General features: G+C 53.8%; 5 protein-coding genes across 5 annotated transcripts; 2 read left to right on the forward strand and 3 right to left on the reverse strand.

Annotated features, from left to right (window-relative positions):
• Positions 1–1,015: 1,015 nt before the first annotated feature.
• BU25DRAFT_31716 (uncharacterized protein) lies at positions 1,016–2,798 on the reverse strand. Its single transcript, XM_033702209.1, has 5 exons — positions 2,393–2,798; positions 2,303–2,339; positions 2,188–2,255; positions 1,769–2,139; positions 1,016–1,585 (listed from the first exon to the last, which is right to left on the reverse strand). The coding sequence occupies exons 1-5, from the start codon at positions 2,549–2,551 to the stop codon at positions 1,099–1,101; spliced, it is 1,122 nt and encodes a 373-aa protein (XP_033562948.1). The 5' UTR covers positions 2,552–2,798; the 3' UTR covers positions 1,016–1,098.
• A 1,945-nt stretch (positions 2,799–4,743) lies between these two features.
• Positions 4,744–5,887, reverse strand: BU25DRAFT_457548 (uncharacterized protein; the record flags this gene model as incomplete). The annotated part of the gene is made up of 3 exons (XM_033710120.1): positions 4,744–5,447; positions 5,499–5,729; positions 5,782–5,887. The coding sequence occupies 3 exons, from the start codon at positions 5,885–5,887 to the stop codon at positions 4,744–4,746; spliced, it is 1,041 nt and encodes a 346-aa protein (XP_033562949.1).
• A 267-nt stretch (positions 5,888–6,154) lies between these two features.
• BU25DRAFT_31760 (uncharacterized protein) lies at positions 6,155–6,859 on the forward strand. The gene has a single exon (XM_033702215.1). It carries the CDS (start codon positions 6,329–6,331, stop codon positions 6,803–6,805), a length of 477 nt encoding a protein of 158 aa, XP_033562950.1. The 5' UTR covers positions 6,155–6,328; the 3' UTR covers positions 6,806–6,859.
• A 228-nt stretch (positions 6,860–7,087) lies between these two features.
• On the forward strand, positions 7,088–10,963 carry BU25DRAFT_365651 (uncharacterized protein). The gene is made up of 2 exons (XM_033703823.1): positions 7,088–10,367; positions 10,426–10,963. The coding sequence occupies exons 1-2, from the start codon at positions 7,146–7,148 to the stop codon at positions 10,819–10,821; spliced, it is 3,618 nt and encodes a 1,205-aa protein (XP_033562951.1). The 5' UTR covers positions 7,088–7,145; the 3' UTR covers positions 10,822–10,963.
• A 917-nt stretch (positions 10,964–11,880) lies between these two features.
• Positions 11,881–21,037, reverse strand: BU25DRAFT_447744 (uncharacterized protein). Its single transcript, XM_033709554.1, has 7 exons — positions 17,151–21,037; positions 16,586–16,866; positions 16,489–16,521; positions 16,108–16,173; positions 15,397–15,651; positions 14,598–15,044; positions 11,881–14,550 (listed from the first exon to the last, which is right to left on the reverse strand). The coding sequence occupies exons 1-7, from the start codon at positions 20,740–20,742 to the stop codon at positions 11,980–11,982; spliced, it is 7,245 nt and encodes a 2,414-aa protein (XP_033562952.1). The 5' UTR covers positions 20,743–21,037; the 3' UTR covers positions 11,881–11,979.
• Between the last annotated feature and the right edge of the window lie 993 nt (positions 21,038–22,030).

Raw genomic sequence — 22,030 nt, forward strand, 5'->3', positions numbered from 1 at the left:
TGCCTTTGATCTGTCTGTAACCGCAATCGCATACCCAGCACTATTCTGGACAGCATGACAGCCGCCAGAATGGTCGGAATCACGTACCTATGGGTCGACTGCTTCTGCATTGTACCAGACGATGATGCTACCAAGCCCCGACAATTAGCGGCAATGGCATCTATCCATGCTAGTGCATACTTCACGATCGTAGCTGCCGATACCGATGGCGAAGTGCCCGGGCTGCTAGCTCTTAGCTCGGAGCGTCCTCGACGAAGGTCTTACAGCGCATTCGAGTTCAGTCCTTCCAGCCATGTATTCGAGACTTAGCCAACCTGCGACGACGACGACGACGACGATCATCAAAAGACATATTTCAGCCGTGCTTGGACAATTCAAGAGTACAAACTGTGTCGCCGACGTCTCGCATTCCATGAGCAAACCGCATCGTGGTATTGTAAAAAAAAAAAAGGGTGCCGAAGAAAGAACGTAGAGAGAATGGAGTCGATGACCCGAACTCTCCTGTCTTTCTCTCCAACGTCATCCGTGTACCGAACTACCTGGATCCTTTGGACCCGATGGCCGAACATCAAAGCGTACTCGGCATGGTGGAAGAATACAGTGCACGCAATTTATCGTATCCAGAAGACCTACTCGACGCTTTCGGTGCCCTTGATGACTGCGCAAGGGCACACCATGTAAGGCGACATGCTTTTCGACCTCTTCTCTACTAGGAAGATCTGTGCTGTTGTGTCTGAGAAATTCTCGATATCGGAAGAGCTCTAAAATCAGCTTGTCCCATTGTGTCGCCTGGGAGTGTCTCCAGGGTCTGAGTTTGGTGCTTGCCTTGTTGACGAGGTTCTTGAGGGTAGAAAGGCAGGTGCTTTCGTTTTCCTGATCATATAGCTGGAGGAATCGATATTGCCGTACAGGTTGATCGGCGCAACTCCGCTAGACTCTCAAAAGATGTTTCTGTACCGAGCAGGGCAGGAACGGAAGAGGTGGATGTCAGGACTGGTCGAATAGAAGAAGACCTTGTGTCGTCACATGAAAAGAGTATCAAATTCTGGGTATCACTTATCTAAAACCAAACCTCAATCTCGCTCACATTGCTCGTGATCAAACAATATCCTTAGGATCCTTAACAAGCGTATCCATACTACTTCTCCCATCCGTCCCCTTACTTTTCGGCGTCTCCCACCCACTGAACCTATCGCCTCCACCCTCAACCTTCACATGTATGTGTGTTTCAACTTGTATATCTCTCCCCTCAGCATCACTCGAGCCCCTCGACCCACCCCCGGACCCCTTCGTCGTAGTCTCCAGCGGATAATCCCCATTATGACTCGGCAACGGCCGACTCCGCGCGCTGCCAATGGTTGGGTAGATGTGCGGCGTGCTGGGCGTGTCGCGGCGGTGGCTCGAGAAGACGCCGGGCAGGCATTTGGTCATGAGGGGACGCAAGAGCGGCAGGCAGGAGCAAATTATGCCGACATTTGTTTCGACGGAGGACCAGGTTGCAGCGGCGGGGTTGTCGTAGCTTTGGTCGGTGCTGTTGGATATTGCGACAAGAGATTGGAGGCGTAGGATGGAGACTATGCAGACGCTGTGTATTGTTAGCGTGGTGAGCTGAAGATGAAACGTGGGCGCATGTTGTATTGTGGGAGAGTGTGGTACGCCGCTGCATAAGCGACTTCTAGGTTGCACGAGAAGGAGTAGGTGCAGATGATGAAACCTCGGCTCCGCTACGCGATTCTCACAGGTGCAGGAGTGGGAAGGTGCTACTTACAAGCCACCGACAGCGAAGATTCCGATCAGAGCTGACTTCTGTCGTTTTCCGAGCCGCAGACGCCGGATTACCGGCATGGGGAGGATGATGATGGCGAAATCAGTCGTGATATTGATGGCGGCGTTTGTGAACCACATGGCAAATTGATCTATACAGCGAGCGCGTTCCTTGGTCCAGAATGCTTGCACCGGTACGCAAGCGAAGATGCTGCCGAAGACTGTCCAGGTGGTGTAGCAGATGACTACGGCGAAGACACACCAACATGCGACTTGGAACTTTCGTGTGGGGAATACTCGGTGGTATTGCAGCAGAATCGAGCTTTTCGTCAGTCCGAGGGCAAGGTAGTAAGCGATCAGAGATGCCCAGAATGACTAACATATGTTAACGCCAGAAAACGCGAAGCGTTGAACAATCAGTACCTTCGATACTTTGACATTGTCGTCCCATGAGAGAGTGTTAGCATGCTTGCCCATGCCCCATTTTGCTTCTGCTTCGGTTTAGCTTCTGGTTGACACAACGATACAGTGCACCTACGGTATGCAATGCAGACTGTCAGGCCAATAGAGAATAACTGGAGAACTATCAGTCAATGGTCCTTGGGTTTGTTACTCAGAGAAGACTCACTGTTGCCACTATGATCAGATGGTCCTCGATTCCCGGAGCGCGAACAATGAACCATCGAGTGTACAGTCGTAGAGCCACGCTGATGAAAGCTAGGACGGTAAACGCAACAGATACGTCGAAGGCCTGTCGACCACGCGGATTGTCGCTACCGTGGAGCATAGTGGAAGCGTTCGACGATCTTCACTTGCGACAAGGAAGTATTGGTAACATATAGGTGTTAGAGTGAGCTCGGGCTTCTCCACGAGAACTAAGTGTCCCACCGAGGAGCAGTGTTCAAGTTTTGTTTAAGCAGCAAATTCTCTGGGGTGCGCATGCTTAAGACATCACCGGATGGTCGATGTGGGATTTTGTGGGGACACGGCAGGGCCGTAGGGGCTTTGTTGCAACGTGCACGGTACGACGCACTGGAACGAGGACCTCGCTAGCTGCGTATACGTGCATTAGATCCTGGAATTGCAGTTCTTTGCGGATAAACAACCTCGGCTGACTGCATTGCGGGGACACAGCTCAGATATGTGGTTTGAAGACAGAGGACTGTGAGCACATCTCTGCATAAGACCTGCTTCCCTCAAACCGAGAGACTTTGTCTCTGCTGCACGGAGCAGTCCAGGGTGTTTGTAACGTGGCGAGTGGTTGTGGATAGACTACGCGTTATGGATTAGATCAGCTAGATATCCACTGACGTTCAGGAGACCCTCTCGAGTCTCATGGGGGTCATGCCTCTTTTGATACCATGGACAAGGCTATACCTGGCCAACGGGTCTAAGGATGGCGTTGATCCAACTGGTCCTGTACAGATCTGCAACAAAAGGTTGCACGACCCTGAACTCGTGGGTATTGGAAGAGCTCGGAGCGTCTCAGGCCGACGTACGCAACTCTTTGATAGTGCAAGCCACAAGACGAAGTTTTGCTCCCTGCATTAGCAGTGCTGGGTAGCTCGAGAGCCTCACTTCGCTTCTGAGTTTAGGAGCCGCTCAGTTGGGCTCGCAAAACTGCAACCAATGATCAGCAAATGTTAGCGAGAGTGATGGCCCACTGAGATTCTGGTCGACGTCTGAGAGTGCGGCAGCTACGAGGTAATTTGTGGACGACGAGGGACTCTGGAGAGTTTCACGTGCTTCTGGAAACAGGGCTCTTGTACACGCAGCCACCATGTTGTTGAGGTTCTTCCTTGCGCGTTGATCCTTCTGTGCTCGTTTCAGGGCGACATTGGCTGCAGAGCGAATTGACGTTTTGAAAAGTGTGGGCCAAATCTGTCCAAGCAGGGTGTCCCCATCGATTTCGATTACGCGATGCCGCGGCCCGGTATCCTGCCGTATCCCAACAATGGGGCAGCCGAAAGGTGCCGGCGGACGCTATCCTCCTGACAGCAAGGTGAATTTTCCAATTCTTTATTTTCAACGAATTGGATGTGATGTTGTGAGGTGCCGGATCTACACGAGCCGTGTCGCGACAGGGGCGGCTGCATGCTGGAAATTCTTGCAGAATCCTTCGCGCATCCCAAATCTTGAGACGTCCATAGTCGTGGATCGGCCAGGATGTAATGTGCTGCAGGTCATGCGGAACACGAGTGTCGATTGGACTATCGACCAGTAAATTGCGTGCTGGATGTGGTGCGGATGAGCAGTCTGCTAACCAGTTGAAATGATGCTCTACCATGATCAGCATGGCGAGCTGCGTAGAGTTTATCAGATTGCTGGTGCAGGACGGTCATGTCAAGTTTTACCTCTGAAAGCAAAGTTTCGAAATCCGTCAAGGGTCACTCGGTGGACGTGGGGGCGGAAAGAGCGACGGGAGCGGGCCTCTTGCTGTGCCGTCGCTTCTCTCTCCATCTGAGTTTGAAAAGCGACTGTCCCTGACGTGAGGTTGCAGCGAAGCTGACTGAAGTCTCCTGATCCTTCCCGAAGATGTGGTTCGAGGTAGGTCTCCCGAGCATGTAGTCTGGCGAACGTTGGTGTGCTGCATATGAGAACTGGTCGAGTCAGCATCGTAGCAGGGCGCCTGAGCGGTGTTGTCATGTTGTTCGAAATGATATTGACCTCACCGGAAACTGCTATCCGCGTCCGAAGCGTCCGTGGAGACAATCGCGTCCGCGGAGGCCATAAGGATATGTCTACTGTAAACCTTTTGTGCGCAAGCGCCCTTGACCAATCCGCGAAGTCACGTTAGAGTATACAGAGTCTCCAAAGTAGTTGGAAATGAGTTCGTGAGAGTGCATAGAAGGAGCTTACAAGAGAGGAAAGAACGTCCTGCATGTATAACGTCGCCACGTCAAGGAGCTAGTTACATAGGAACTGGTGACGCGACATTCTCGTGTTCAATCGTCAATCATCCATGTTCGTTGCGGATTCTCATCGAGCCGCTATCCTCAGTCTTCCCAATCCTCGCTCTCTCCTTTTTTTATTCGACTGATCAATAATCTTCTGATCAAGACAAAACCACCACCTCCTGTAGAAGTTCTCTCCTACTTCCCACGCCTCCTCAACAAACTCATTGCCTTGTCCCCACGCGACCGAGTTTCCATGCACCCGGACCCCACCACCATCCTGGAAATCATCGAGATCTTGGACAAGCTGGGTAATTGCTTTACTTTGGCGCGCTGGTGACAAGCTGCCCGATGTGTCTGAGAACGGCCACACGCCATATATGTTTGTCCCACCATCATCTTCTTCCCGCGCTATGGGCGGCCGCAGCTTGCTCGGCATTGCCAAGATGCAGATGAGCTTCTCCCGCATGGTTGGCCAGGGGAGGAGATCGAGGGCTGGGTGATGCGGGATGATGAGTTGTGCGGGGACGGGCCGCAGGTTCGCTGGTAGAGAGGAGTGGAGAGACAAGGATGAGGGCAGGACGTGTAGGTAGGAGGGATCCCAGAGGTTTTCGCAGATGTCGAAGGCCGTCGCTATGGACATGAAAGCTTGGACCATGCTCAGGACGGGAACGGTCAGTAAGCCGCCGTCGGCTGTGAAAGGGAACGCAAAACTGTTCGACGGAGGCCGCTGCTGCCATTCCGCCAGCTCTGGGGTAGATGGCAATGGTGTCGGAAGAATGGGGAAATCTGACAGACACGATTAGTCGAGATTCGACGATGGGACATCTCAGTGCCTACCGCTGAAGTCCTGCACCAAGCTCGTGTTGAACGGGTCGCCGTGGATCGCATACCCCGGCAAGTCATCTTCGCAAGGCACACTTATGAGCTCTACGGTGGTATCAGGATTCTCAGGAATCGAGCTGGCTTGCGGTGATGCATCATCGCTACGGGTTGGGCAATGATCAACGAGACTCTCAAGGCCTTTGGCATGCGCTTCTAGTGCTGCGATCCTCTCTTTCCGCCGCTGACCTGCACGTACGTGTTATCTTCGGCGTCGAAGACGAAGCAACAAGGCACATACGGTATCGTCTTTGCGCGAGTACGTTAAGCACTCTCTTCCGGTCTGGATTGCCCAGATCAGGCACGTCTTTGGGGGTACGGCTCTTCTGTACGCGATCTGCAGGCATCGTTATGATATGGGAGCATATCGTTAAGCTCAGGGTGTCCAGCAGAGGGAAAGTGGACCGCAGTGTCGAGATATAATGGTGTGCGGAGGCCATAACGTTATGCTCACGACTGAGCTAACTGATTTTGTCGCATCAAAGCGAGGTACGAAGTGCGTCTGCGGCTGACATGACCATCAGTGACTGGCTAGCATTGGGGGCTCTAACACTAGGCCTCGCCTTTACACTCTGGAGCTGACAAAGTCGATCAAAGGCGGTATCTTGATTATACTTACTGCCTGCTCGTAGCTCACATAACGTTATCCCATCTGCTACAATGCAAAGGTATGGCGGTGGCCGCTTCCTGGCATCTATAAATCATGCAAATGCGCAAGAAGATGCAACAGCAAGACTGCATTTCATACCACTTTGCAATCCACCACTATCGTCGACACAAACTTGATCATGTCGCACGCATCTCACAACGAAACCAACCCTCTCCTCAACACACCCCTCAAACCCAAGACCGAGCCTGCAGACGAGCCAGTGTCAGCAGGCACCCTCTACGCCATCAAGGCACTGTCGTACGTCCGCATCGCTGGGGGAGCAGCATGTCTCGTAGCACCACAATTCGCATGCGCGCTCTTCCAATACAACGTCCCGGTCGGCTCAGCCCTACTCGTGCGCATGGTCGGCGCCCGCGACGGTGTGCTGGGTGGGCTGCTGCTCACGGCCGAAGACAAGAAAGCTCATGACGGCGGAAGGAGGGAGATGAGAAGAGGGCTTTGGACGGGCATTGCGGCGGATGCTATTGATATTGGGAGCTTGGCGTATGCTGTTGCGAAGGGTCATGTGGGGCAGCCCACGGGAGGCTTGTTTGGTGCTGGGGCTGTGGTTTTCATTGGGCTGGGTGCTTGGGGGCTGAGGGGGTTGAGGGGGTGAGGGGGTGAGGGGGTGAGAGGGTGAGAGGGTGAGAGGGTGAGAGGGTGAGGGGGTGAGGGAGGGGGTTGTAGGTAGTCTGCGATCTCGATTGGGACGAAAGATGGGACAGAGTGTTAATCGTGTGATTAGACCACAGGTGACTGCGCAATTGGTGAAGGTGTACTCGTGACAACGCGCTGTTGACACGCGTAGCCCACGGGCGGCGGGGCTTGTGTTGGCGCCCTAGCAACGAACCACCAAGGCTGCCTAATTGGAACACAAACATGACGATAGCGCCTCGCACATGGACAAGCCAACGTGCAGGCGTTGAGGCTCTTGCTGCCACCTACTAACACTGTCGATGAACAGCAGCTCACGGAAGTATCGCGCGCCATTTGCGCCTCTAGACACGCTCTCGTCACCCCAGAAGCCGGCCTACGCCCCGCTTGCGACGCCTGCATCCTCCTTCTACGGCGATTCCAGCTCGCTGTTCGACGAGGCCTCCAGCCCATACGCCCCTCCGCCCAGCACGCAATCCAGGATGGTGCGCGAGCGCGAGCCGACAGCGCTGCCGCCGCGCCCTGAGGCGCAGAAGCCAGCACCCTCTGCTGGCATGCAAGAGCGGATTGCAGCACCGCAGTTCGGCCAGGCCAGTCCGCTACGCAACCCGCTCAGGCAAGACAAGCCGAAGCATTCGCATCTGTTCAACGTCCCCAGGCCTGGCCAGCCGAGGCCAGAGCACCACCAAGCACCCGCCCGCGTCCCCAACCCGCAGACTCTTCCATCATACAAGCCCCCGCAGTTTGTCTCAGCACAGCCGCAGCCCGCCGCCAAAACAGACGCTTTCGGTCGACCGCTCGATGACGACTTCTTCGAGATCCCGGCCAGCAGCTTTCAGCCCCGACAGTCGCAAAGCGTAGCAGTGCCCCGCCCATACAACCCGCCCGCGCAAACCGTACAGCCGCCGCCGCGATCTCTCTACTCGTCCATCGGCCACAGCAACGGCTTCCAGCCGGTGAACAAGGGCGCGCACAACCCTCTGCAAGACGCCCGGAAGACAGTTATTCTGGACGACGAGGATGACTTCGATCCTGACGCAGCCGTGTTCGCAGACCGCGGCCGATTCGGCGCACCCGACCTGGACGCCTACGTCGATCAGGGACAAGCGAGTGAGAACATCAAAGCGCTCCTTGAGGGTGCGTTGGACGGGGACGACGAGAAGATTCCTCGCACACGAGGGCGAAAGAAGAAGAAGCAACAGGCGAAGGATGCTGCGAACTCGCTGGCCGACCGGCTTAAGGCGCTGGAAGTTCAGGACGAGGAAGCCAAGGCTGAGCCCAAGGACGAGGGGGAGGGGGAGGAGGAGGCAGACGATGAGGAGGACGACGGCTTTGTTGACGGTCTCAAGGTCAGCCTGTTGCCACATCAAGTCGATGGTGTCGCGTGGATGATTGAGAAGGAGACCGGCGCACACAACAAGCGAGGCAAGCTGCCCAAGGGTGGAGTCTTGGCCGACGACATGGGTCTGGGAAAGACTGTGCAGTCGATGGCCCTCATCCTATCGAACCCTCGACCGGAGAAGGGCGCCGAGCCAGAGAACAAGAAGAACAAGATCCTGGATGTTGTCGGCAAGGGCACGCTCGTCGTCGCTCCGTTGGCACTGATCAAGCAGTGGGAGTCTGAGATCAACACCAAGGTCGCAAAGTCTCACGCACTCAAGGTTCTGGTCCACCACGGCCCCAACCGCACAAAGTCGGCCGACAAGCTCAAGCAGTATGATGTTGTCATCACAACCTACCAAGTCCTTGCATCCGAGCATGCCCAATGCGGAGACGGCCCTGACGGCCTCAAGAAGGGTTGCTTTGCCGTGCACTGGTACCGCATGATGCTCGACGAGGCACACACCATCAAGAACCGCAACGCGAAGATGACCAAGGCCTGCTACGAGGTTCGTTCGCATTACCGCTGGTGTCTGACCGGCACACCAATGCAGAACAATCTCGATGAGCTGCAGAGTCTGATCAAGTTCCTCCGCATCCAGCCCTATTGTGAGATGTCGAGTTGGAAAGACTCCATCACTGGTCCCATGAAGAACGGTCGTGGCAACCTTGCTATGCGACGACTGCAGATCTTCCTCAAGGCTTTCATGAAGCGCCGAACCAAGGACGTGCTCAAGAAGGACAGAGCGCTGACTTTCGGCGGCAAGGCCAAGGACGGCGCAGAGAAACCAGCCTTCCAGATCGTTGCGCGAAACGTCGAGACCATCATAGGAGAGTTCACGGCCAAAGAGCGCGCGTTCTACGATCGCCTATCTACGCGTGCGCAGGACCGCCTCGAGGAGCTCATGGGTGGTGAGAAGCAGGATTACATTGGGGCTTTGGTGTTGCTGCTTCGTCTGCGACAAGCTTGCAATCACCCTAACCTTACCAAGAGCAATGTCAAGGACGATAAGGATGCGCTGACTACCGGATCGAAGCAAGGACCTCAGACCGGTTTCCAGACCCCTCGCAAGGCCTCCAAGGGCGACGATGCTGATGATCTTGCGGATCTGCTGGGCGGCTTGAGTGTTGCGACCAAACGCTGTGACCTGTGTCAACGCACACTGAATCGCGACAACGCCGCGAATGGTGCCATTCGTTGCAACGACTGTGAGGAGGATCTCAATGTTTCGTCAAAGAAGTCAAAGAAGCACAAGAAGAAGCCTCGCAAAGACAAGCACGAGTCCGACAAGATTAAGAAGCCTTCCAAGCCACTAGTCATCGAGGACCATGACGAAGATGATGAAGAAGACCATGTAGTCCGACCCGCAAAGTCGTCTCGCCAGCGCCGCGTCGTCGTAGACAGCGATGACGAAGAAGAAGAAGAAGAAGAAGAAGAAGAAGAAGAAGAAGAAGAAGAAGAGGGCGAATGGCTAGTGCCTGAGGACCAGCAACATTCTGAACTCCTGGGCAAGGCCGGTGGCACAGACGATGAGGATGCTGAAGGCGGTGGAGATACACTGGCATCCATCGACTCTCAAGCATCCGTGAGTGTCGATGATAGCAAGAGCAACCTTGACTCTTTCATCGTGCATGACACCGACAGCGAGGACGAGGCGCCGGTGGTCCGCAAGAAGTTGTTCACGAACTCAAAGCCACGAACCGTCAACCTCGTGTCCGACAACGAGGACGATTCAGCTACAGAAGCAGACTCCGCGTCAGACTCGGGCTCAGACGACGAAGACGCCTCAGCTTCCGAGACCGAAGAGTCCGACTCCGACTACAACACCTCAGACCTCGTCCCCTCAACCAAAATCCGCCAACTCCTCCAGATCCTCGAGAAAGAAACACCCGACCACAAAGTCATCGTTTTCTCGCAGTTCACTTCCATGCTCGACCTCATCGAACCGTTCCTCAAGCGCGCAGACTTCAACTTTACGCGTTACGACGGCAGTATGCGGAACGACCTGCGCGAAGCCAGCCTGCAGAAGCTGCGCGAAGACAAGCGCACCAGGGTGCTGCTGTGTAGTCTCAAGTGCGGAAGCTTGGGTCTCAACCTCACAGCCGCCAGCCGTGTGGTCATCATGGAACCATTTTGGAACCCCGTAAGTCTTCCCTCTCCAACCTCCCCAATATGCCGAAATACACACTAACGCACGACAGTTCGTCGAGGAACAAGCAATAGACCGCGTCCACCGCCTCAATCAAACCGTCGACGTAACCGTGTACCGTCTCTCCATCCACAACTCCGTCGAAGAGCGAATTCTCGAGCTGCAGGAAGCGAAAAGGAAACTCGCGCAGGCGGCTATTGAGGGCGGCAAAGCCATCGGCAAGTTGAGTATGAAGGATATTTTGAACTTGTTCAAGAGGGAGGCGGAGTATGATCATACAAACGTGGATCAGGCAGAGGAGCAGGACATCTTCGCTAAGAGGAGGGTGCTTGAGAGTGCTGAGGTTGGCGGAAGGGGCGAGACGACGGCGCCACGTCCCGCGCGGAAGGCGGGGAGTTTGGGGTTTAGGAAGGAGAGGAAGGAGGACAGTGTTTATGGTCGCCGTTGAGGGTTTTTGGGCACGAAATGCATAGGACTGCATGATTGATGATGGGCGTTGAGGTGTGCTGGGTACTGGTTTTGGGTATGGCGGCATGATAGATGGGCGTTATAAGACTTGTTCACGACTTCTCAATCTTCCTACTTTCATCGGAATGCCGATTAACGTACCGACTCGTGATCGACTTCCATTCAACTTATTGGTCACAGCGACGGGTGCACTCATACTACATTCAGGTTTCTGGGTCGCGGCACAGCAATTTCCCGAACAAGCCTTCACCATCAATTGTATACGAGAGTATCAACTCGCCTGTTTGACGCCGGGACGGGAAGACATATATGCCGAGAAGATAGTGTTTGAGAGTCGTAGTTACGCGGGCAGTTTCGGGCCCAGAAGGGATTCCGTGTGTGCAGGAGGCGTTCATCCGATACCTCGTCACCAGAACGTCTCCTAGGGACGACAGAGGAGGTGATGCCTAACAAAGGCGCTTGCTAAAAGACTTGGCATCTCTGTCTTATCGACGAAACACGAAGAATCGTGATTGCTTTCATTTCGTTCACCAAGGAATATCACAACCTGGTTCGCTTTCCTCTCAACGCTGTCCCAATCTTCCGCTTTGGTTGGGGTCAAATGCAATGTTGTTGCGTGTTCTGGACCTGGTCCGCGTCGTCCTCTAACAGTGCTCGACTATCCAGAGTTCAAGCAGCGACGTGAGCTCTCTTCGCTTCCTTTGTGCCGGTACAAGGAAAAGAGTGTGCGTCGGACATGAGCATGGTGTACGTCTAACGGACCGAACCGTCTTGGGTCGTGATGTTGAGTAATTTTCTGTATGTGTCTTTGCGTACCGGCTGCAACGGCCTTTGTATGCCCAACATCGCTCTTCGTAACGAAATCCTCCGAGACGAACTACGCTCTCGTGTCTGCTCTGAGCCTAGGCCCGCAGCGGTTCTTTCCCTGAGCCTGTACATACATATGTACCAAATCGATGTATATTGAGGTTTTGAGAATGATGGTGCGGAGGGTGAAGAAATTATTATTGGGTATATTCCTATGCCGCTTCCTAGTTTTCCAAACACCAAAACGCCTCGCCATGCTATGCAATGCCTGTTATGCTTTCCTCTCTTCCCAATTAGACCGTGTTCTCCTAGAACCTGCAATCCTGGCCGATCACCCAACCTCCGCGTCAGGAAACCACTGCTTCACCCCGCTATCCAGCACCTTCGGTCCCACCGGTTTAACCAGATACCCATCACTCCCCGCCTTCTGCGCATTCGCCCGATCACTCGGACTATCCTGCCCCGTCACAATGAAAATGACGCTCTTATCCCACCCATACTCCTTCTCCAGCTCGCGAATCTGACTCGTCGCACCAATGCCGTCGCAGACAGGCATCTGCAAGTCCATTAACACAAGCTCGAACGGCCGGAGTGTAGGCGGATGTGCAATCGAAGATCCAGCGATCGTCTCTTTAGCGAGGAGCCAAGGATGTGTGCGCGAGGGTGTTGGTGTCAAGTCCGCGGGGGAGCGGTGCTCGGTGAAGAGTTTCACGGCTTGCGCGCCGTCGGTGGCAGTACAGTATGGGATGCCGCGGCGGTTGCAGTACATTGCCAGTAGGCGTAGATTGACTGCGTTGTCGTCGACGAGGAGAGTCATTGGTTTGTTCGAGCGAGGTGGAGGGGGGATGGGATTTTGAGCGATGCGCAGGGCGGAGACGGATTTGGCGAGTTCCTCTTCGACGGTTTGTTTGGGAAAGATGGAACTGCGGTGTATGAGGTCGGGGGCTGTAAAATTAGGGTCGTCTTCGAGCGCGTTGCATGCGGGTGTTGCTGGTGGAGTCGGTTCGAGGGAGATGCCGCCTTCGAGCAGGATTGGCTGAGTTGCTTTCGCTGTCACATGTTCGGCGAAGACAGCGTCGGCTTCTGCAAGTACGTCCCCGATGGTGCGTGACGTGAACGGACCCTTCGTGTAGATGACGTTGCTGTCCCGCAGATATCGCTGTCCGGCGAAGTTGATGACCAGATCGTTCTCAGGTACGAGACAGATAGCGACTTGGTCGTCACTTACTTGTTTTGTAGTCTCGTACAGCTTTGTAAGGTCGCGCGTGTAGCCCAATATAAGTAGTGGCTCTGATGGACTCTGAGATTCTGTGTATCCTAGCTCGGTGAGGTATTCTGCAAAATTGTTGCCAAGCAGCGATGTAAGGTCTTCCGCGGGAAGCCTATTGAACACATGCGGCAGATGTGTGAACTCTCTCCGGTTCGGCGAGAGCGAGGAGGCGCACGTGGGATCGTTGAAAGCAACACGAAAATGTGATCCTTTACCAACTTCGGACGACACCAAAGTGACATAGCCGTTCATCAGGGTGGCCAGTTTCCCGGCCAACGTCAGACCAAGTCCGGCATCGGTGGTGTGATTGTCGACCTTCTCGTAAGCGTCGAAGATTCTTCGTTGATTTTCCAGTTTTATTCCGCACCCATTATCCTTGACATCGACTACCATCGAGCGAAAGTCTTCAGTGACGGTGATCGTCACTACCACAACACCGCCAGCAGTGTTCTGGATCGCATTCTGCAGGAGAGGTTGGATGCAGTCGACGAGTAGGCGCAGGTCCAAGGATATAGTATCGCAGCGGTCGGGTACTCGGTGGTTCAGTATGAGGGATGGCCGCAAAGTTACGTCATCAGGCAAGCAGAGTGTGAGCTCGGTAAGTAGTGCCGCCTCGATTTCTTCAATTGTGTGCGTTGTGACAACTCGTTGCGCTTCTGCAACGTCGGCCCATTGGTTGAGCTTGATAAGACTGTTGACGGTCGAGATCAGCTCCCGCGCAGACGTCCGTATGGTCTTGATGTATACGTAAGGGTCTAGCGGGCTGATATGCTCATCATTGGGTGTTACGTCAGGTGTCGACTCAGCAGTCGCGCTGACTACGTTGCGTGACTTCAACTCTTCGGTAAGAAGATCGACCGACCCTAGAATACCGTGTATGGGCGTTCGAAGCTGATGCGTAATTCCACGAAGGAACGTCTCTTTTGCCCTTATAGCCTCTTTAAGCGCCCGGTCCTGCCAGTAGCGGCACAAGGAAGTCGCACACATCTGTATGAACCATGCGTCGATATCGTCGTACACGTGCCGGAAATCTTTCGAGCCTACAACAAGGTAAGTCGGTATCCGTTGGCTTGCGCACTGCGAAAGTACGGTCCGTATCGACCTGTGTGCTACCGGTTCCTGGTGATTGAGGTGCTCGATCATGTAGTTGAAGTAGTCGCTATCTTCCCACAATCCATGCTCGATATCCACTATCGGCACACTCGTCCCATCCCCAAGGTGAAGTATGTCATCTTGCGTTTGCATGATCTTGACCAGAGTCCCTGGATACATCTCGTGAAGCAAATCTTTGACAGCCTCCTCTAGGTTATGGTCCGTTTCCAGTAGCTTCTGCAACTGTGCAAGACGATCCAGCATTTGGCGTCGTTCCTTCTGGCGTCTGGCTCGGTGGGCATGAACGATGTCAGCAACAATCCAATCCGCCAGGCGTGCCAAGGATCTCTGCTGCTCTTTCCGAAGCGGCTCCTGTGCTGAATTCGACGCAACACACAATGATCCAAACGCAACATGCTCGCCGAACTCGGTCTCAAATCGCAAAGGGGCACCAGCGTACGCGCGAAGACCACCAACCTCCACATGAGGGGACTCCCGGAACCGCCAGTCGTCAGTCATATTGAGTAGGGTGAATATCGCCTGCAATTGTCTCAACGTGGATCAGTGAGGACGGTATGACAACTTACACCTGGTGGCTGGTTGACTGTGTGGGCGCAAGTGCTTTCACGGCGGGGTAGCACAGCCAAAGGAAGACCGACAGTTACCATACGGGTGTATGTGTTGTGATTAAGAAGTCCGGCAATGACGAACTCCCATCCCACTGTGTCCCTCGCCAGGTAAACCTTCTCTTGCAGTTTTGACTGAAGCTCGTCGTCCTCAAGTGCGCCTCGAGTATAGTAAAATAGCATCGTAAGACGTAACCTCTCGTTACGTGTTAGGACAGGGAACAAGTACTGGTCGGTCGCACATTGCATCGACGGCCGATCTGGTATTGTTGCTGGAGCCCAGACATCTGTCCGACCAGGATAGACGCGCTCTGCAAACTCGACGGACCAGATATCCAGAGCCTTGGTGGCATTGTCGGCGTCGAAGATGGGTGCTGTCTCACTTGGTCGCTCCGCCGGGGCGGCATGCTTCGAACGCAATACAGCTGCATCAGCCCTGGGAAAAAAGGATGCACGCTGATTGTTGGCGGGAAACATCGAATCAAAGGCGGGGCCGAGGAACCTCCACCATCTGAAGCAAAAGAATCTTGACGAAAGTATTGCGAAATCGAGAGAGACTGGAGTATTGTGGCTGGTGTTGTGTCACTGCTGCCGCAATATGTTTTGGTTTTGGGTGGGAATTGCTGTGAATGGTCTGATAAGCGTCTAGCCACAGACTAGGGCGAGTGAGCAACAGTTCCTGTGTCGCGTGGTTGTCTGGACCGGTCTGAAGGCCATCCCGGGAAGTCCTGGGGGAATTGGGCGCTCAAGTGGTCCTCACCGACGCAAAATCGCAAACGGAGGCAAAGGACGTTGGAGGAGGCCACGAAGGCACGTTAAGACGACGTTGGGTGCCTCGATGCGAAAAGTTGCTCTTGCGGGGCCACTTGCATCCGCGATCTCGATGCACACACACATCGCCGCTACGGGTCCTTAAGAGGAGGGACACGTTCCTGAACATGGGGGTTTCCGATTCAGTGTTTCCCAAAGCCTTGTCTTTGCCTGAAGACAAGGCTGGAGGATCCGGCAATTTTGTCTCTGGCAATCAGCGCCCAGCCAGGTGTGCGCCCGATCGTCGTTGTGCTGCGACCAACTTAGGAGATTGATGACTTTTGACAACCTCTGACCCTCCGGCAGCCTGCGATGTCCCTGCATTGTTTGAGCCTCACTTTCCACCATTAGCTTTCTGTTTGTCGGAACAGCATTTATGTGCAGACACGCTCTTCTCCTACCTGAGCTGGTGTTCTTCTCCCCGGGCCTTCCGCGACGGACCAATCACAAGCTTCGAGACGAATTCGAAGGCTTTGGACCTAGTGAATACCGGTGCGACGAACTGCCTCGTCCCTTGCCGAAGTTTGCGAATATGACGTCAAACAAATGGGGAAACTCGAGACTACTAACGGTCATGATGGCTTTGTGATTGGTGGGCGGCTCGTTGCATTTGCGATGCAATGGCATTGGTGGATGGGATCCGGAAGGGCAGGCCACTCACAGCTTCTGGGCTCTTCTCAATTTGCGGTGTATGAAATTCCATATCGAAACTTGTGCAACCGTAGCCCTGCAGCCTTCAGTGTGTGTGATTGCAACGTCCGTGTTGCTGGTTGGGAATGCGCTCTCTCCTCTTCACGAGGTGCACTAGTGGCACCGTGCTCTCTTATCGGCTACACAGTGCTCGTCCAACTGGGAGAATTCTCTTGGCGTGTGCTGTCAGTTAATGGCGTGCATGCTACATCTCCACTCGGCCAACTACAAAAATATCACCACTGGTTTGCTTCCTGAAATCAGGCCAGATGTCAAAAGGTCAGCGCCAATCAAGGATGACTATCCCAAAAGAGCAGCAGCACCATAAGCGTTCCAGCCTTTTGGAACGCACCCAAACTTGCGAGCTGTTGCAACCCGTATATGACTGATCGGCATATATAAGAGCGCATGATTTGGAATTGAGTAGTCGCAACGAGCTTGTGATTTACCTCTTCAAGTATGATTATTGTACTGGAGTCCCTTGGTTCGTTGTACGCGCCGCACACCAACATATAGGGTACCACCGGGAATATGGCCATTTTTTGGAGATGTTTCCAATACACTAGATAGACATGTGTAGACACCAGCCCTCCGTCCGCGCGCGCCGTGACGCCCAAGAACACACTCTGCTCCTTCTCGGACTCTGCAGCTCCCGCCGTTACAGTGAGCAAGATGCAAATAACAATTGTGCGAACAGTGTGCATGGGTTGGTAAGCTGCATCTACTGCGTCTACAATACTGGATTAGCAGTCATTACAGCCACTTTAGAATCATTAGCCCTGGTAGCGCTTGCATCTCCCCAGGCACTTGCCCCGTCCAAGCGGTGGCAAACATGTGATTAGCATCAAGACCACTCTCAGTGTTGCATCACGTGCCCCGTCAACATTATCACTTTGGTCAATGACAATATCCAGACGTTCATACTCATCATTGCAATCACTCATCTACCATGTATCTCTGTCATCCACCCACGCACCACCTAGCTCAAATCAAACCCAGCCCCACTAAACACACTATACAGCAGCTTCTCCTTCAGCACCGCATAATCCCTATACATCGGCAACTTGAGCAGATTAACACACGTACTCGTACTCGGCAGCCTCTCCTGATCACTCCCTCCATCTCTAATACTGAACCTCGGGTTCAGCGTGCTGAACCCCAGAAGCGGCGCTCGCGGCGTACTGGTCACGAACTTGAGGACCGCGCGCCGCTCATCGTCGCTGATATCCTTCATAATCTTCCAGAAGAGTTGGATGGTGGGGTGCTCGAGCCCGTCGTCGCCGATGACATATGTGCCGCCGTAGATGGTGTTGCGGCGCAGGTCTTCGACGTCGATTTGTGTGCGGGTACCTGAGATCAGGGTCTGGAGTTCTGAGTGGTTGAACATGGAGAGCCAGGAGGGTTGGATCATGGTGCTGAGGCCGCGCAGGAAGGCCGTGGTTTGCAGGTAGGGCTGATTTTGCAGGCGGTGGCGTGCCATGTAGCTGATATAGACGAGGCGGTTTTGGTTGGTGACTGCTATGTCTGCGCCGCCGGGTCTGAGGTCTTTGGTGATGGCTTTTGTTTTCTTGGGGAAGGTGGTGTGGTCGGTGACGACAGTATCAGTGACGGTGAAATTGAGGGAGAAGTCTTCGACATCGCCGGGGTAGGTCTTGAGCTTGTGGAGGCCTTGGTAGAGCTCTTCGTCGAGATCACGGAGGTCATTGAGTGTAGGGCGGTAGCCAGATTCATTGGGTGCAGAACCAGTGCCTCCTGTGAGCGCCCACTTGCGGAGGAAGAAGGGCGCGAAGTTGACATCCACCAAGATGCCTTCGTACAAGCATTTACCGATGATTCGGCCTAGAAACTCGTATCGATGAAGTAGTTCAGTGATCTGTAGTCGGAACTCTGGCGAGTTCTCACGTAATCCAAATTGCTTCAACTGCTCCTTATGCTCTTCAACTGCTGCAGGATTTGGATAGAGAAGGTGCTGATCGTTCTCGACAAACATATCGACAGAGTCTGTAGGCATGAAAGCGCGATTCGTGACGCTGGTTAGAAACTCTTTCGTCACACCGCCGCCATCGATACCAGCCTCAGGTGCGTCAAATTGGTCGACGAAGGTGATCTGTATAGGCTCTTTCAGTCCTTGCCCTAACGAGTAGAACTGCTCGTAGGCGTCCTCGAACTCATTGTCGCGGCGAATTCTTGCAGAGTGCTTGTCACCCGGCCCGCCACCGAACATGATCCTTGCCCGCCAAGCTTCAGGATCGGCGGTGTTCCTACGCTTGGTCATGTCAAGGTGTACGAATTCGCGGAAGATCTTCACTCGGGTTGTGAACGGGATGAAGAATGGCATGTTCTGCAAGATCTCCAGACGCGGTGCGACAGCCTGCAGATACCTTCTCCGTGAAGCCTTGCGCTGCTGCCGTTGTAACCTCTCCAACCTACGCTGCTGTTGTACTCGGCTCGTACCGATCAGTTGCGGTGTGTCGTCGAAATCCTCTTCCTCCTCGTCCACGTCGTCGGCATCTTCGTCCTGGATCTTGTGCCGTGACTCTTCCTCCTCCACCACAGCTGGAATGAAGCCAGTCATGTCAAAGCGTGAAGTCATCAGCCAATGGTCAGCGGGTAGGAATGTGCGTCGTGAGTCTCTCTCGTACACCATGCGCAGGAGCCCAGTGACCAGGCCTTTGACATAGTCGAGACTGAGACCTGCGACACCACCAACAGAAGGTTCTTGGGCTTCCTTAGTGGCCTGACTCTCCACAACCTGATGGTTGTAGAAGTTGAGGCCGGTACTCGTAGTTGCGCGCTCCTCTGTTGGAGTGATATCCGCTGCGTTGAAGTAAAGGGTAAACCCCAGGTTCTTCAGAAACGTCGTCAGGTCCTTTACTTCGGACAGGGGGAGACCACTGTCACGGCCTTGGCTTGTGAAACTGTCTTGTTGTCCCGCAGAGAAGAACTCCTCGTCATCCGTAACTTTCAATACGAAAGTATACAACTCAAGGAAAACGAGTATCACTCTCCACTCATCGGCAATGGCTGCTTCGCGGTTGATCTCTTGTTGCGCTGGTTGCCAGAAACCATGCTGCGTCAAGCCTGATGCGCTGGAGTCTGACGTCTTCGTCTTCAAAAGCTCAATTGCTGCGCGTGAGTCGCGGAAGATGGTCGCAAACACCGATGAACGCTTTGAAGCCTCCCAGAAGTATTTGATTGCCGGCGACTTCCGTCCACCGTCCTTCTTGTCTGAAGGGCCAATGTACAGCCACATACGTATCTCATCACCTCTTCTAGGGAAGAAGCGAAGCAATGCGAGAGCATAATTTGCCAGCTGCCTTGCCTCTTCGATCTTTTCGTCTTCTGAAGTTCCAGAAGCCTGCGACGACCCAGCCAGAAGACTCCCAATTCCTTCTTGGTTGACTAATGACTGCACTTGCTCTTTCAAAAATTGTGTGACTTTGTCCACAGCCAAGTCGTCTTCGTCTGTGAGGTCTATGACGGAGTCTTCGTCGCCAAGGATACTAACTGGAAGCGAATTCAACAGCAGAGATACTACTGTAACAAAGTCTTGGTATATGGCATAGGCCTCTGGCGAATTGAAGTTGTGCGCGTATCGATGGAGGTAGATGAACAGCCCAAGCAACCGTAGCCGGCTAGTGGAGCTCTTCAGCTGGCGGAGTGTTTGTAGACCTGGGTCCTTGAACGATGTGGCTAGTGCACTGGCGAGTAGTTTGTAATTAATGGACTCAGCGAGAGAATCTCTGAACCTGCGTATGAAAGGCGAAGTCGAGTCAGAGCTCAGCAGCGGAAGGGTCATGAAGATGTGACCGAAAGCTTCGTATGCATCCAGTGTGTACCCGGTCACCGCTTTGAGTGGCACGAGAATTGTATGAAGAAGGACCTCCCAAGATCTCCAGTTGATGGCTTCTGCATGGCTATCTTGTACATCTCCAACCTTTGACGAGTCTGCCAGAGTTGGTGCGAGCTTCGATACGGTTTCGGCGAGGGTGTGGTAGTAGAACTTTGCATGCTGAGACGTCTCGGCGGGAATTTGTCCTGCAACGAACTGCAGTATGGAGACGAGGTTTGCGTGCGGCTTATACCACCAAGATATTGGGCCCTTGTTCTTCCGCTGCAAAGCTGCCAGCAGCAACTTCTCCAACTTCAGATATGCCGATGGCCACGATGAGTCTTGGACTTGGCCCTCCAGTTCTACCGTCAATTGCAGTCGGTCGCCGTAGTGTCGTATTCGTTCTAGATCTTGCTCATTCCGCGTAGACGCGAATCGCAGGAGCCGTTGCAACTGCGACAAGGCAGCCCTCTCGCCATCGTATAACGAAGATGAGGCGACATCGCAATCTTTCTCCTCCACGGCGTCCCACTCTTTCCGTAATTGGTCGGCAACCCTTCGTCTGCTTGCATGGCCCCTCCAAACTCTCTGTATCTTCTTCGCCGCATTGAGTGTGTCTCGCTCTCGTTGTCGCTGCGCGCGCTCTTGCTGCGCTCGGTCCAGGGCGGCTTGCGATCCAGCGCCGGTGCCAGGTGTACCAAACGGGTTCGTCTTACGACCTGAGAGATTGACCTGACGTGGCCGCCGTGTGTTGCCGGTGAAGCTCGTGAACATGGTGGCGGGGTCTGTGAATGCGGGCAGTCGATGGCGATACTGAAACCAAGGGTGAGTTCAGCAAGCGACGGTCAATTTATGATAATGTTGGTAAGCGAGCCCTCCAGTCTGTAGACTGTATGGGCTTGATGATGTGCAGTCGTGGTGAATGTGTAGATGCGGACTCGAGGTCCAGCCGAGCGCTATCGACACGTCAAGGTTGCGGGTTGCAGCATGGGTGAATCAGTGGAAGGCTCCGTGGTGAAAAGGAGGACGGGAAGAGCGACTGTGAAAGGCAAGTCGCCTTCGAGTGGCTTCTATCAAGCTCCAGCAGGCATCACGAAGGTAGTAAGCATCACCGCTGTAAAGTCCGGCCGAGGCAAGTCCGTGCGCCGACGTTGACGCCATCCACCTTCACCACCTTCGTTCTTCATCCACTTTTCATTGATTCACATGGTTCTCTCCAAGAACAATCAAACGATAAGGAACAATGCAGTTTGGTTGCCGCCTTATGAATACAGCAACTTGACAGAACTGCATTCCTCCAAATCGAGCATGCTGAATCCACGCACGATGTGGCCTTTTCGATATCCAGCTTGCGCAATGCTCTAGCAAGTAGGAAGCAGCTTCTTGAGTAAAGAGCTGCCAAAACCACACAGGAGACCTAGAAAGGCCTCATCGCTTTGTCGGCGACTGAATTGCTCTACCCTACTGAACATCTCCAGGGTCTACGATAGCTGCCCGGAATCGGTACATGTCCCCTCATGTACCCCATCATCCCTCAGATCCCCACACTTTTTGGGCCCCTACTCCTCAAAGCTGGTCAGCTGAGCTCTTTTGTGCCGATGTTCTACCACGATTTGCTATTGCATTTTGGTCTATACCTTTCAGTCAGCTATTCCCTATCTTTTTGTGCCTCAAATGTACTCAGATCCTCCAGTAACTAGGTAAGGCCCGCACACTACAAACTGCCAACCACCTAGAGTTGAAGACACTTTGCCAACAATGTGGAACATTCTTTGGTAGCGAGTTTACTCACTCATGAGTTCTCACACAATGCCACGGGACAGACTGGGTGGCGCAAAGATCCCGGCCCTGAAATCGCGGAATATTGCGCCAGAGGACAAAAATGCTGGCTGAGGAAACGAGTCAATCATATATATCAAGACCAAGTCGAAGAATCGTTCCCGAAATGCTGCCAGGTGCAGCCTCAAAGGCAGCGAAGTCTCGTCACGAGTGCGGTAGCAGGCATAGGCTTCAGGGTGGTTCACCACCAGCACCACCCCTTTCAGGTTGCCTGTTATTGTGT

This window comes from Macroventuria anomochaeta (genome assembly GCF_010093625.1).
Source record: "Macroventuria anomochaeta strain CBS 525.71 unplaced genomic scaffold BU25scaffold_12, whole genome shotgun sequence".
NCBI lineage: Eukaryota > Fungi > Ascomycota > Dothideomycetes > Pleosporales > Didymellaceae > Macroventuria > Macroventuria anomochaeta.

Bases quoted from the DNA above. Each gene is read 5' to 3' on its own strand.
- BU25DRAFT_31716 (XM_033702209.1), bottom strand. From the start codon at position 2,551: ATGCTCCACGGTAGCGACAATCCGCGTGGTCGACAGGCCTTCGACGTA. The intron at 2,340-2,392 runs GTGAGTCTTCTC...ATAGTTCTCCAG, and splicing joins ATCTGATCATAGTGGCAACA to TTATTCTCTATTGGCCTGAC. The intron at 2,256-2,302 runs GTAGGTGCACTG...AAACCGAAGCAG, and splicing joins GACAGTCTGCATTGCATACC to AAGCAAAATGGGGCATGGGC.
- BU25DRAFT_31760 (XM_033702215.1), top strand. From the start codon at position 6,329: ATGTCGCACGCATCTCACAACGAAACCAACCCTCTCCTCAACACACCC.
- BU25DRAFT_365651 (XM_033703823.1), top strand. From the start codon at position 7,146: ATGAACAGCAGCTCACGGAAGTATCGCGCGCCATTTGCGCCTCTAGAC. The intron at 10,368-10,425 runs GTAAGTCTTCCC...AACGCACGACAG, and splicing joins TGGAACCATTTTGGAACCCC to TTCGTCGAGGAACAAGCAAT.
- BU25DRAFT_447744 (XM_033709554.1), bottom strand. From the start codon at position 20,742: ATGTTCACGAGCTTCACCGGCAACACACGGCGGCCACGTCAGGTCAAT. The intron at 16,522-16,585 runs GTAAATCACAAG...TATGCCGATCAG, and splicing joins CAATAATCATACTTGAAGAG to TCATATACGGGTTGCAACAG. The intron at 15,652-16,107 runs GTGAGTGGCCTG...TGATTGCCAGAG, and splicing joins TTGAGAAGAGCCCAGAAGCT to ACAAAATTGCCGGATCCTCC.